The sequence below is a fragment of the Microchirus variegatus genome (genome assembly GCF_963457635.1).
Source record: "Microchirus variegatus genome assembly, chromosome: 10".
NCBI classification, from domain to species: Eukaryota; Metazoa; Chordata; class Actinopteri; order Pleuronectiformes; family Soleidae; genus Microchirus; species Microchirus variegatus.
This window is the reverse complement of record NC_139811.1, coordinates 11,034,398-11,049,889: the sequence shown is the minus strand read 5'-3', so window position 1 is coordinate 11,049,889 and position 15,492 is coordinate 11,034,398. Positions and strand designations below refer to the sequence as shown.

The 15,492-nt window shown below is 39.9% G+C and overlaps 1 protein-coding gene across 1 annotated transcript in view; it reads left to right on the top strand.

The window, feature by feature from the left end:
* Positions 1 to 15,492, top strand: part of grin2aa (glutamate receptor, ionotropic, N-methyl D-aspartate 2A, a) — a gene marked incomplete at its 3' end in the record, with an annotated part of 132,320 nt that overhangs the window by 74,175 nt on the left and 42,653 nt on the right. The window contains 1 exon segment of the mRNA XM_083896412.1: positions 13,119 to 13,285. Coding sequence (XP_083752538.1) covers positions 13,119 to 13,285 — 167 coding nt within the window.

Genomic DNA, 15,492 nt, shown 5'->3' with positions numbered 1-15,492 from the left:
AGTTAAATAGATGCAATGCCGTTTTTATACTGTGTTGATTAAAGCATTTTGTGCTTCAGTCAACTTTGGTCTGAGCCAGATTAGTTGTTTTTCTCCTGCATCCTGACTTTGTACAAAGTTAACAAGTACTGATTCAAGTATATAACACAAGAACAGCAGATTGATGAAAAATGATTCTCCTATGAAGTGAGCTTCTCTAATTATGTCCACATAATCTTATTTTTATACTCAGGTTTTTTTTGTTTGTTTTTTTTTTGCTTTTAATGAAAGCAAAAATGCTTCTTTAATATTATCTGTATATCATTTGTTTTTTCCAGCAGTTTTTCCAGTCCACTCTCTCCTCTTCATCTTCCTTATCCTTCTTCTCTTTTGCTTGCACTTGCCCGCCTTCTCCTCATCTATCTTCCCACCACTCAGTCCATCCATCCCTCGCGCCTGCCCTACTTTGTTTCATCCTCTTCAAAGTGGGTCTCTTGTTGTCAATGTCTGTCTGTCGGTGGCAGTGGTGATGAATCACTGATACTGCCAGTGTAGTTAGTGCAGACCATAACAGCTGACTGATGCATCTCTATGGGGGAAACTATCAGCACATTATGCAGTATTGATTCGCCCTCTCGTACTTGTATGTCAGAGTTAGAGCGCTGGGTAATATGATGGGATTTGCTGCGTCCTTTTTACTGTATGCGTTATCTTATGACTTCAGACTCTAAACTGGAAAAAAATTGTTTACTGTAGTTGACAAAAAAAAACTTTAGCACTTTTGTGAGAATTTAAGTGATTTGAAATTTATATAAACTGTGGTGCAGTAATGTTTGTGTTTAGAAAACTATAATGGCCATAATTGCTGGGTTCAGGATGAGGTAAATGTGTTTTGCACATGCTGGCACCTCCAGTTATTATTCGTAATTGCAGGAAGTCGAGGGCGACGTTTCGTACTGAATAGATAAACGACTGAAAATAATTTATCCTCTTAATCTCCTTCCAAATAAGAATATAAAGAAGTAGATTTCCCAAAAAGAGGTGTTTATAGTTAAATAATGGATATGATTAATGCAGGATGCTGTTTTCAAAAAGAATTATTCATGCATGTTCCCATTCGGAGAAATGTACCAGTGGCTACTAATCATATACCAAAAATGATTTGATTGCTGGCACGCTGGGTCAAAGACTGCAGACTCAAAAGACCTCATGCATATCTGTGAAAAACTCGACGACAGCTCAAGCTAAATTTAAATGTGCGCAGGGTACTGTGATTGACTACAGTCACTGACTGCAGTTATGTCGATGACATGCTGGAGTGGATTCAGATTACATTAAATCCTGTTTGTGTGGCTTTAAGTGATTTCTACATTGATATCTGCTGTATGTTTTGAAACGTAAAGCATATAATTCTGAAAACAGGACATCAAGATCACAGTGATTAATGACATTGGAATGGATGATGTCATTGGGGAGAGGCTATAGTTTACTATCATCTGCCGCTTACTCGTGCAGTTGCTGCCTATATCTTTTGCATTTCTTATTCAAACAGTGTGAAAGTGGCACCGCACCCACTGGTGCTCTTCAAGTTTGAAGCCTGTCAAGGTTGAATTCTGTCAAGTGACCCGTTTGACAGTTATGTGAGGGACAGGGACACGGAGAGACGTCCCTTGCATTTACGGCAAAAGTCATTAGCATCAACAGTGCGGTTCTCCTTTTACCAGGTATGCAGGGTCCGTGCTTTAAATAACTCACATGCTGGTGGTGGCTTATTAATATATGTATGTTAGACCTTAATTAACAAACATGCACGAACTGAGCGTTTCTTTTCGGTTCATGTCACTGTCAATGATGGCATTGTTCAACATTAACTTTGGTGTCAATCGTCTCATTGGTGTTGCATCAATAACTAAATAAGTAAAACGAAACTTAAGGGACAGGAAGTGGCATCAGCCACTGGCTACTGGGAGCTAACAGCAGTTAGAATTTGGAAAAGTGATGATTTGCAGGCTTGAGCAGGCACATTGCTGTCATATATAACATGTATCCACTGGACAGATAAATCCTCTGAGACTGGAAGTTTGTCTAGAACTCTGTATTACACTGTGGAGACAAGAATAGAAATGTTCGCACTTCCGGTTTTTGGGTTGCCTGGTGTAGCATGATAAATCGGCAAAATTAAAATTACTCAGAAAAACATGAAAATCAATGATGCACACCATCGGGCCATGCTCAACCCATATCCAAAATCTTAGAGCGATCTGACTAACAGTCAGCGAGATATGCCCGTCACAGACACACACACGCAGACACTTGCTTTATTTTTTAAGAAGCTCATGGTGCATGAGACTTGGATGGGGTTAAAAAACGTGGACGTGATACATAATGAATGAGAGTTAAAATGAATACACCTTTGTAAAGCTGCAGGGACACAGGTATGATGGTGTTTTCCTAATTTCTCATGTCCCACGCCTGCTAACATGGGCTCACTCTGTGTTCCGGGCGTTTTATTTTTACGACTCCATAAATGCAGGTCAGGTGTTTTGTTCAGGGTAAATCTGGCCTTTGAGGACTTTGATTTCCGAGTGTTTTGGTTGTTGTCCTGGGCAGTGGGTGTTCATGCATTCTGTTTGAGTAGAGGTTAATATTATGTTGTTTGTCTTTGGCGTAAACTCAGCATGGTGCACAGCCCTCGATCTTGCGCGTGCACATTTAAAAATCCCTTTCATTTTGAGCAGAGTGTGTGTTTATGTATATGGGTTAATTGTGCCTTGATGTTTGACTCGCTCGTGTTTGTGCGCCTCTTTTCCTGCGCGCTATCTAACAAACAGTTGCTTAGATTAGGTTCACGATTTTCATCTCTCTATATCCTGTTACCTTTCGCTGAACTATCTTTTCTTAAGATTCTCCGATTCTGTAAAACCTTGCACATGATGTGACTACATACGGGATTAATTCATTACATGTTCCAACAAGTAATCCTAACAAAGAGGTTTCATGTTGAAAAAATGCTTATGTATTCAATAAAACACCATTGTATTGAGGATCAGGCTCTGCAGCAACATCCGATTCAAATATTCTATTGTGATTAGGTCCTCATCCAGTGGGATTTTGTCGATCTCGCTCTTTCGTGTTCATTTAAAATCCGTGAGAGGTTCGACAGATCATAGAATGGAGACGGGCACTGAGGAAGTCTGAAAAGATAATGTACAGTTCCAAAAATAATGAAAGATATCATTAAAACCAAAGCCTGTATGGTGAAATAAGGCAGAATAAAGTGGGAAAAAATGAAAAACAAGGATGGAATTAGGGAACCCTGATAGGCAGGAAAGCTAAGATCCTATGAATAATCATGATGGTTATGGCTGTTGATGACAGCGATATCGACAGTGATGATAATTTTCATAATAAAGAGTGTGCGACGACTGTGGAGGCAGTCATGATGCCAGGTTTCTGTGCATGTGACTGGTGTGCACATGTGCTGTGGGCAGCCATTATAATGCAAAGATAAATAACAATCAGCGCCGACGAGGGAAGAGTGAAGCAATCAGATTATGTCATTTAAGAAGGACTAACAACTTCACCTTTTCGTGACCCCTTAAAATGAAGCAATTTGTCACTGGTCGTGTGACCAGTTTAAAGAAAGATTGGATTTGACTGCATGTTTAAAACAACGGGGGGGGACAAAGACAAATGAGGCATGACTTTGTGAAGATGAAATCTCTTGACCCCTCAGGTTTATTGTCTCATCCCTCGTGGGGTCCTGACCCTCAGGTCGGGGACCCGATTTGTCAAATTTGAATATCAGTTTGACAGCGAGAGAGTTAAGTATTTTGGAGGTCATCGCATCAATGGAACAATCAAACGTTGGCCGTTATGATCTCCTTTCGAAGATAAGTTGTTAGTTATTCTCCCAGCACTGATAACAGCTGCTCCTGTTAGGTGTAAGGTTAGGTCCCAGAGGAATGTAGCAGAATATTGGCCTTATTAGAAGAGATAGCGAGTGGGTGGGAGAGGGCAAGATGGATAGAGGGAGGCGGGGAAAAGACAGAGCCCCTGGATAGAGAGTTAACGAAAAGAAAGGAAGACACTGAGAGAAAGATGCCGGACTTATTAGAGAAGAGAGCGAGTGGGAGAAGAGGGCAAACGCAGGGAGACAATGAGAGGGGGAGAGAGAGGGATGATGTTATTTTGTCAGTGTTTCCCCCGTGGGGGCTCGGCTGCTTGTTAAAAAGTCCTGACAGTGGAAACACACACTTACTCACATGAACATAGACACTGCTCCTCATAAACTTTAGGTCTCTCTGAAATGGACTGGGTTATTGCCAAAAATATTCTTCGATGACGTCAAGTGCTGCCTTCTTTGATAACCATTGTGTGTGTGTGTGTGTGTTACCCTATAATTATCCAACACAAACAAAGGATATATGCTCCCCTCTCTGTTCACGCCGAGCAGTTTAATGACTTTAATGTTTAACGACACTTCAAAAAAAACCTCATATTCACAAATTTGCCATAAGAGGTTTTCAAGTCTGTAACGCAGTTAAGAACAAATAAGCCTCGCACTTTCATTACGCTCTGACAGAACAATTTATAGAGCCGTAAGTAAAAGACGACACTGAAGTAACGTTGTTTGTGTGAGGATGTTTTTCTGTGGTCATTTCCAATTAAAGAAAAATTTAAAAATCGGAACATTTCCATATATCTTCGTTTCTCTTTGTCTCCTTTGAGGGTCAGATCTGGAGCTAATTGTAAGCGGCAGTGGGCAACAGACAGATAGTTTGTCAGCCTATCAAATAAGACTGAAACAGTTACTTGATCAATCGATTATTAATCAATTACTAAATTAATCACTATTTTGATTTTTAATTTAAACAAGTTTTCTGGTTTTTCAGCTTCTTGAATGTGCATATTTTCTGGTTTCTTTGCTCCATACAACAAAAAAATCATTAAAACTGGACCATTTTGGTTTGTGGACAAAACAAGACATTTGAGAACATAATTTTCAGGTTTGGGAAACACTGATAATTTTTTTTTCACATTTGATGTGCCAAACGATTAACTGAGAAAATAATCGACAGATTAAGGAATTATGAATCGCTAGTCGCAGCCGTACTATCAAAGCGCAGAATATTCAGAGACAAACGAGCATTCACACTTCTATTCACACATTGGTGTGTTTGAGAGAAGAGCACAGATGAGGAGACACGAGGAGAGCTTGCAAACTCCACACAGAAAGACTCAGATAGAACTGGGATTTAAACTGGGGACCTTCTTCATCACTGCCACACATCCACATATTTGTTTGTCCCAAACAGATATTTTGCATGAAAGTAGAATAAAGAAATCCAGGATGTCTGAGAAAGTGCGCTTAACCTATGCTACTAAATTCATCCTGGCTTAGTGTGTTTGCACAAGCGTCAAGGCACAGCTTGGTCAAGCCAGGTGTAACTTATCCCGGTAAGTGCACATTCTCGGCTCTTCGAAGCAGAACCTGCAGAGCTCGATCACAGATTAATTGATGCAGAAAGACGTGTAGAAACAATTGATACGTAAAAAAAGGCAATACAGTCACTTTTATAAAAAGCCTGGCAGATAATTGTGGACCGACTGTAATAATACGTATATCCTGATTTTTTTTTTTTTTCAGTTGTTAGTTTTTGCGAATTCAGTTGCTTCATCTCTTTGTTTTGTGATGTTTAAAGGTCTCATATTATATCCTATTTCAAAAAACTAGTTAACTGGTGTCCTAATGAACATGTCTTTGACATGCTTTGGTCAAAATATCATAATAATAAGGATGAAGCACCACAGCAGTTCAATCACCCTGCCAAAACAGCCCTGTTCAGTAAAACAAAACTTAAGGGACAGGAAATGACATCAGCCACAGAGGCTACTGGGAGCTAACAGCAGTTAGCATTTGGAAAAGTGATCATTTGCAGGCTCTAGCAGGCACATTGCTGTCATATATAACATGTATCCACTGGACAGATAAATCCTCTGAGGCTGTAAGTTTGTGTAGAACTCTGTCCTGTACTTTGGAGCCAAGAATAGAACTTTTTGCGGACTTCCGGGTTTTCGGATACCGTTGCCCTCGCCTGCACTCTCGGGTGTTTTACGGACAAAGGGAGCTCCGCGAAACAACAATTCCAGGAATTTAGCGCATTGTGACGTCCCAGTGAGCGCAGAAGTCAACATCGCATGTTTTATCTCCTGTACTTAGACTGAGGAAGACCACAAAAACATGAGTGAGTCATCTTTTTTCACACTTTGCCAACAGATAGGGTCCCAAATATGAGGATTTAAATGATTAATAAATTGATTTTGCGTAATACGGGACCTTTAATTTTGGATACCATCACCAGATAATCAAAACCTCTCGTGCAGGTACTTCAGAGGAAACACTCTTGTCACAAAGACCGTCTAAGTATCAGAGCTTCATCATCTAAAACATCTTTATGAAAGAAACACAGTTGACATGAAGGAGTATTTGATATTATTGACTTGACTGAAAGCACCTTAACTACCTCAGATGTTTCTAATCATCTCAACAACTGCAGTAATATTAACATAATTTTTTATTTTTTTATCAAATTCAAATATAAGTCTTCTTTGTTAAATCCATGAATTGACTGTCAGAATTAAAATGGTAATCACATAATACTTTAGTGCAGGTTTATAAACCTGAGGTGACAGCTGACTGAATGGATTGGGCAGCAGGATTAACAAAGCCCGGCCTGGACTGGGCTAAAGGCACGTAATAATTCACCATGGTCACTTATGCGCCACTGCTTTTGTGCAACCGACTTGAGGCTAAATTCAGCCATGATAATTGACATAGTCCGGGCTAATCCCTTATCTTAGTTTTGTGCAACAGGCCCCGGGTCGTCATAGAATTGTGGTTTAAAATCCTGTTTGTTTTCCCACTGACCACAGGTGTGAGATAAAGTCTTGTTCAGTGTGATGTTAAATAGAGGTCAAGAGATATGACTGTTGCTGATGCTCATCTTTGGAAATCAGGGTTGCCAGTGGCAATGTGAGTTGCCTTTTTTTTCCCCAGTTATTTTTTCTTTTACCATCTGATAAAATATAATAGTTTATTTAAGACTAATAATCTACAAATTGTTATACATTTGTATAGAATAACTTCTTCTAAATGCAGCAGAAAGATGTTTGCCTCTGTGCATAAGCGCATCCGTCTGTTGATGTTGCTGTTAATGTGTTTTGATTGTTTGATTGATCTCGCTGCAGTGAGCTGATTACAAAGATTGTTTAATGACTTTTAATGCAGTTTCGCAATTATTGAATTAAACCTTTTAAAGAGCCCCCCCCCGTACACACACACACTATGATGATGCTGAAGCCTACAGACCTGCATTTTTATTCTTTATAGAAAAAAGATGCATCTTGTGCAGAGTGGTTTCAGGTATCCTCTTCATAATCTAAAGATGCACATAATGTTATAATATTACGATTTTACACACGTCTATTCCAGTATGCTAGATGAACATGGATATTGCTTTGATTCATGTTTGTCTTCAGTATAGAAGAGAAGGTTTTATGGATAATAAATCACATGTTTGCTCTCTTTAATGAAGTTAATATTAAAGCAAATAATGCTCCTGAATCTAAAGAATCTTACATCATTTTTTAATTCAACATTCAATTGTAGATTTAAATTGTACTCGCTTTCATCAGCGCTCCAACTCATGAGCTCAGCACATTTAAGAATAACTTTCTAAATATTACTCGTGCATCGTCTCTTGTTGGAGACATCTCTCGTTCTCGGTGCCAACCGTGGGCTGTTTTCACTTTTGCTTAATATATGTGATGTTACCACCTCCTCCTGCTGCTGCTGCTGAGAGTTGTCAGTTTAATGATGTCTTGCTTATTTGGCACGCATACAGAACATACCTTGGAAAAGACACAAGTATTATTATTATTTGGTATACATTCAACTCACCAAGCAGCCCTTACTTCAGCAACGTTCCAACCTGCCTGTAATTGGGCTGCTTGTTATTCTTTATTATCTCTCTTTTAAATGCACAGAGGGAAGGTAGAACTTGCTTGTGCCAGACGAAAAAAAGCTGACACGTGTTGCACATTTTGGAAGTTTGTGTACGTTTCCCTACACTCGGATCTGTTTGGCACATGTCTCTCTGATATTGTGTCAGATTGTCAAAGCCACATGATACAGTACACCTGCACTATATATTCTTGCTTTTTTTTCATGCACGGGGAAAGTTATCTTCCTGGTGATCAAAATCGGCAGAAAATATATTCATGAAGTTAAATTACTTTTTTTTTTTTCTATCAGCCACAAACTGGAATAGCAGCCATTCTCGATCATGCCACGGCCGACTTTGTCGAAAGGGTTTCGTTTCATCATTAAGAGAGTTATGGAGTTATGGAGAGTTCTTTTCTTTTCTTTCTCTGTTTATTTTTGGTTGTATTTCTGCAGCTTGACATTTTGATTAGTTTCCACAGACTGCTGCTACTTTCATGCCTGTCTGCTTCTGCTGTATTTAGTAACTGGCCACCAAGGAATTTTTGTCATTTCACTGTTTCTCCTCCAGTGGACACTGTGGTGCCATCACACCCAGCACATAACAGAGTATCTTTGGCGGACAGAAGTGATATGTAGATGAATTTGATGGACTGTATGACAAATATAAGCAGGTTTTTTTATGTGTGTGTGTGTCATCAGACCAGACAGTACATGATTTTATCAGCAGCAGAGGATATGAGGATTGCTATTTATAACTCTTCTCTATCTCAACTTAGACACATTGTCCTGCCCCTGCATGTGTGTGAGTGCGAAATTCCGAAGACTGTGAACACGATAGACACTGCTAGAGGGAAAGAGACGTGAATGAGAGACTTTTTTGTTTGTATGTGTGGGTGCCGGTCGCTGAAAGGTGTGAGTGGAAGGCAGAGACATGTCACACTTTGACAAGGGTGAAATGAGAGGATGTGATTGGCTGTTTTTCTGATGTCACGGATTGCGAGTCGTCCCAATTAGAAACAATCCCACGCTGCTTTGTCGCCGTGAGTCGTGTCTTCACTAAAACATCACGACACATTACTTCTCTCTCTGTCCCGCGTCCATATTCCCTCATAGTCTGCCACTCTTGGAATAATTACGGTAGTTGTTACGGTTGCATGCATGCATGTACATTGTTTTTTTACGTTTCATCTCTCATTTTACAATTTATTTACCATATCCATTCTTAGCAAAATCACATTCCCATCTTTTAGGACTCAAATACATTCCCAAAACATGGTAACTAAAATTAACCGGCTATGACTGAGACAAACGGACTCACTTTTCAACATTTTTACTTGCATTTTTTGCAAGAAGGGAATCAAGAATTCAGATGATGGGAACAGGAAAAGGAGGTTGCGGTTGTTTTCTCATCCATGGGTAGTAGGAGCAGGATGTTTTATTCAGTGCTTTGTTGTCTTAAGAGATGGCACCTCTGTTGTAGTCAAGTGTGCAATAGAGGCGTCTCTTGTCGGGGAATTATAGGTTAGAACAACCTATACGGTGCAGCTTTTGAGAAAATATACTGAAGTCTGACTCCCATTTTCTCATTTTCTCTTTTTAAGAGTTGTTGCGGTGTTCATGCGGCTCACTGTCTCAATTCAGCCCAGCCTAAATCAAATCTCTTAAGCCCAGTTCAGTTTGATATGATGAGATGCAGTGGAAATAAAGAGACGTGGAATGGCCTGCAGGAATGAAGCACAGACAAACACTTTAAAATGAGAAAAGAGCCAATATTTTGGTAAAGGGATAGTTTCCTGTTTTGGTCTGTGATGGAATATGGCGTCCTCCCCTGGAATGCCTCGAACTTGAAGTGGATACACACTCTCACACGCTAAATACAAACAAAATATGACTGAGTTGTTTTAAGATCATTTGCTTTTGACTTATTAATTGTGCTTCCATGGAAAAGCACATCCAGTAAGTAGCTTTGCTGTGGTTTGCTTGTGGTTCATTGGGGGAATGTGTGTGTCCCGGTATAAATGAGAGTCAGCGATGAATCACCGCTAATGAGGTGATACTTGATGATGAAATTATTTCCCATATCTTTTATGGATGAGTAGCTCAAAATTACTCAGATCTGCCACAACAGTACCACCTGTTTTGATGTTGTGACTGATGAGTGAAAATGTTCCCTTCCGTATCAGGAAAGGGTGACGTGAGAGATCCAGCTCTGTCCAAAAAAGGGATTTTAAAGCGGAACTAGACCGGAAGTTCCTCTTATCGCTGTTTTTTTTGGTGTGTATCTGCGTCATTACCTTGTTTATGAAGCCTGACGGTTCAAAACAAACAGTTCAGCCATTGCTGAGAAAGTTGTGTTTTATTGTAATCTCGGGGCTCAACGAGATCACTGAAAATCCCGTTAACGTTACGTAAGCAGCGGTTCTCCTGAACAACCGATCGTCCTGCTCCGGGCGGTAGTCCGGGCACATCCGGTTGCGTACATTGAACCGCAGAAGAAGAATAACGTCCGTTGTGGAGGTGTTTCACGAGCAACAGTGTCTTCTGACTCTGGGTCTGCCTCCGGTTTAAAGTCATTAAGGGACTGCGGCGGGGAGTCGTGACGAAGCTATTTTTAAACACTGTTAAAACAATGTTTTGATAATGAGTAGCAATGCATCCACCGCTCCAGAGAGGGAGCTGCGCTTCTGAGAGCTGACGTGATAGATTACGTCACTTCCAGATACCTGGCCAATCACAACACAGGTAGGAAGGCTCTACGCTGGCTGGCCAATCACAACACACTCTGTCTTCTCGGGCGAGATTTATGGCTAAAAATAGCGCGACTGACAAGCGCTTCGAAAAGGACAGATTTCAATCGGCTCGTTTACATCAACTAGGAGGATTTTGACCATAAAAACAACTTAATATATGTAAGTAGACCTCCATAACTCACATATATGTACAACAGGACCACTCTGTGACCTTTAACTATTTTCCTTTTTTTTTTCCTGTAAACTTTAATGACAACAAAAATTGTACATGAATACGATTTGCTTAAAGGTGCCATATGTAAGAATGTGGCCAAAAACGGTTACTACATTCAAATTCAAAATACAGAGGTCTTTTAGGTTTCGTTTTTTGACGTAACTGGCAACCCGTGGTTGCTCGCCAGCGGAGACTCTACTGACTGCAATGATTGGTAGACGGCAGTAGGTGGCGCCACATGCCAAAACATGATTTCAAAACATAAACATGATTTGCAGTCTGCAAAATATTTTTTTTAATGCAAATATTTTGGCTGTACTGTTGTTGTTGGTGAGTTCAGTTTGTTATTAGTCTGTGTGACATATTAGGAGGATTTTATGGCCAGTTGCTTTAGATTTATTACATAATGCACCTTTAAAAGTATGCCATGGTGACATTTAATGCCATCTGGCATCCATAAGGTTTCTTTGCCACATTTGTCTCCATACTCATAACTGCCTCCCAAAGGCAAAAGCATATTTATCTTAAGCAGTGGAGTTTAGAGCAGTGGTTAAACAGATACATATCTGTGCTCTCTTTGGTCACAGTCCTCTGTATATTGAAGGCAAATGTGGGATTCTCAGCTGCTGCAGTGATGAGGATAGGAAGTGACATGTCTTATAGCATGGCCTGCCCTACTGTCCCACCATGCTCAAGAATTTCTGCGGTTTGCTATCCATTAAAACACACACACAAACACACACACATACACACGGCCACTAAAGATCACTTGAGTCAGAATATCAAACCAGCCATCCCCACATACAGATACGGTACCATTAAAGAGCACTCAAGAGTCGCGGTATATGCGGAAAACGATGCACACTCATTCACACACAAATAATGCAAACAGTGAAGACCCCCCCCACCCCCGCGCATTATTCTGAGACGATCAACTTAATGGAAAAGGAAATGCTAGGTCATACGTGTTGCAACGCAATTACATAAAGCACACTGATACAGTTCAAATATCATCGTCTTTGACACGATCTATTTTCATTCTCCCGAACGCCCTCTCTTCACTCAGTGGTTTCACATACTTTGAATTGAAGTAATATGGAAAACGGTCTATATAGTAACAGACCTGCAGAGCAATTATTCAACCCAATCATTTAAGTGGAAAGTTCCATGTACTCCGTTTCTGACATTTCCTCGTCTTTACTGACTCATTAAATGTCAGTGTAGTAGTGTGCTTTCTGAATTAATGTCATTGATTTGATCATTTTTAGGGATTCAGGAACATTTTTAAACAAAACTGATTCCTTAAAAAATGTGTGTGTGCTGTATTGTATCTTCATTTGTCGCTGATCTCTACTTTCAACCGTTGGTTTTTGTGTCTCTTAGCCCTCGTTTTTGTGCGCAGAGACACAGAGTGAGGACATATTCACACGCCAGCCTTCAAGTTTATCATAATTATAGTGTAGAGGACAAGGGATATTAAGATAATATACCATGTGTGAACTCTCTGTAATTTCAAGGTGACACATGCACAGCGAATCATACAATACACAAAGTCAGGCTTTTTGCCACTCGCGCACATGTCGTGGTTTTTGATGCATTTTTTCTTTCCTGCTGTTTTTGTCTCATCTCACTTCCTTCAATGGCCTGTGCCGTAATGAGTCGTTTAAAACAAATTATCCAACACAAATGAAAAGAGTTAATTTGTTCACCTGTAATAGCACTCGTCTGCTCTTGTCCAAGCCAATGTCTCAGTTTGCCAGAATGAAGTGGCAAATGATTCTCAGTCAGGTTTAATGGAGTGGATATGACTAACTCTGAGTGAATGAAAACCCCCGTTCCCCCAGAACCATGGCCCACAGAGTTCTGCAGCCCGCCTGTACTGCACCAATCCAATTTGGGCTTAATTGAATTGTTCTGAGCCCCTCATCCATATATTTCATCTCACAAGAAGCTTATTACTCTGGATCTGTGATATGTATGTCTCTGCGAGTGAGTCTGCCTACTTACGATTGCCAAATTGTATTGCTTTGCTGTAGATGGAGATGCTGCTGGTGGAAAATGTGTCAATAAAACCTCAAATAAACCTCTAACTAAGTCTCTTCTTCCCCTCCCTTCATCCTTCATTCCTCATGTTTTCACCCTCCCTCCGTTCCCCTCTTTTTCTCAGGATGTAAAGTCGACATTCTTCCAGTTTGGTGCCTCCATCCAGCAGGAGGCTCTGCTGATGCTGAACATTATGGAGGAGTACGACTGGCACATCTTCTCCATCGTCACGTCAAAGTTCCCGGGCTACCAAGAGTTCATCAATATCCTGAAAACGACCGTGGACAACAGGTACGATCAAAAAAAAAAAATTCTGACTTGATGAAGGTACTAAGAAAAAGCGTTAAAGTTTAATTTATTGGGATACTGATACCATACCAGGAAAAAAACTGAAAAACATCTGTAACGCTGGCTGCTTTAAGAAATGAACTGTGGCTAATGCCTGGAGATCTGAGTCCAGATAGTCTCTGTTTTGAATTTTGCAATCACATATGATGATGAGCGCAGCAGGCAATAATCTGGGTCAGATGCATTGTCAACAGCAGAGATTCTCCAGAGGATCAGGGGGCATGCATGCTGGAAGCAGAAAGCTCACCTATTCATTCCACACTGTGGATCATCTGGACTTTTTCCTGCTGTGTTCTCACGTGACCTCGCTCAGATTAGACTTCATAAACTCCAGATAATCTCTGGAGTTCGGAAAGCAGCTATGCTGTGATCAAAAAAAAAGGTACATCGGAGGAATAGAATTGATGTGGAAACAATGTAAACACATTAAAGTTATGTAGCCATAACAGAGGAACTCTGGAGAACACTTATAGTGGGCAGACTATCACCTTTCAAAGACAACAGTTTGCAGAAACAAAAAATTGAAGATAACAGTTGCTGTAGGTGTAGGTTTTATTAGGAGTTATATTAAGGGCATTTCTCCGTGCCAGTTTTTCCTCCCCGTCTGTAATCTTCTCCATTATCACTGCAAATTTCCCCAGAGAAAACGTTGCAAGTTTACTTTTTCAGAAGAGTTACCGAACGCAAGGTTCTGGCCCTGTGTTTGTTTCCTCCTCCACTCGTACTCGTATGTGGGCACTTCAGACACTTGAAAAGCTTGAAAGGATTTCATCAGCATACTTAAAATGAATTTGGATGACAGGTGACTTTACTACATATGCAGTTTGGCTGCCTGCTGCAACATTAGGTCATTTTGACTGATGCTTTCGCTCTCTGCAGAGAGAGGGGACCAGACAATAAAACCCACAGAAGAGAACAGCAAGCCATAACTTTTGGTGCAAAAAAACAAAAAACGTCAAATGAATGATACATGTACAGCCATGTTGAGATGTTGGCAAGGGTTGGTGCCTGCACTTTTGATATATAGAAGCCCAGTTGAAGAAGGTCTTTTCTATTAGCAGTTACTCTTTGTGCCAAACACAGAAGTGCTGTGAAACACTCAAATTGGTATTAATTACAAGTATATGTTCAACAGATTGTTGAGTAAATATTTCCTCTCTTACTTATAGAAAACTTACGGAGCCCCCGAAGTGACATGAGACATTTTGAAATCTCGAGTTTAAAACAATTACGAAAAAAAAAAAAATTGAGATCTCGAGTTTCCAAAAAATTATGATTTATTTATTTTTTTTTCACTTTTTTTTTCATTTTTTTGGGAAACTTGAGATAAAAAAAATCACGTTTTTTGTCATTTTTTTTTTCTCATGTCACTTCGGGGGCTCCGTAAAATCTAGAGTGTGAGTTACTTAAAAAAGTCATCTTTAATCTACTCACATACTTTGTATTCGGAACAAAAATACAAAGAAATTGGTCATTGGCAAGAAGAATGTACTCACATTGTGTGCTTTTTCTGACTTCCTGCTCAGTCATGATATAAAAAGAAGAACAAAAAAATTACAGCTTTAACTTTATTTCAGACACACCAGTCCAGAAAGTGTCTCCGTGTGCATCATTGTCTCTCTACGAATTTTGCCACCTGGGACTTGTAGACCGTAATCACTTTGGACAGCAAAATGAGGACAGCTTGTCCCCGATCACTCTCACGTTACATTGTCTGTCCATTCCTACATGATGGTTAACTGCTCCCACCTTTTCCCCAGTGCTAATTGCACCATGTAAGACACCAATGTGTATGTGATCCTTCTTTGTCCGTCACTCTGGCAGTTCCCCCCCATAAAGGACCCAAGTATCACCACAGTATGATACCAGATTAAGGTGTATTGTGTTTTTTTACTTAACATAACTGTAATTTCCTCTTGCTATTTGTCCTTATATAGTGACTGCTGCTAAAAATGATCAATCCGGACATAGTGGAAAAAAGCAATCTTTCCCATTGGATAAAAAGAAAAAAAAAAACACTTGACAAAATCTTTTTAATGAGCACTTTAATGATGCCCTCTTGAGCTAACTGGCTACAGAACTGATCTAAAAATCTGTTTTCCTTCACTCATTTGCTTTGAACATTACAATTTCTACATCAAGCTGTATCT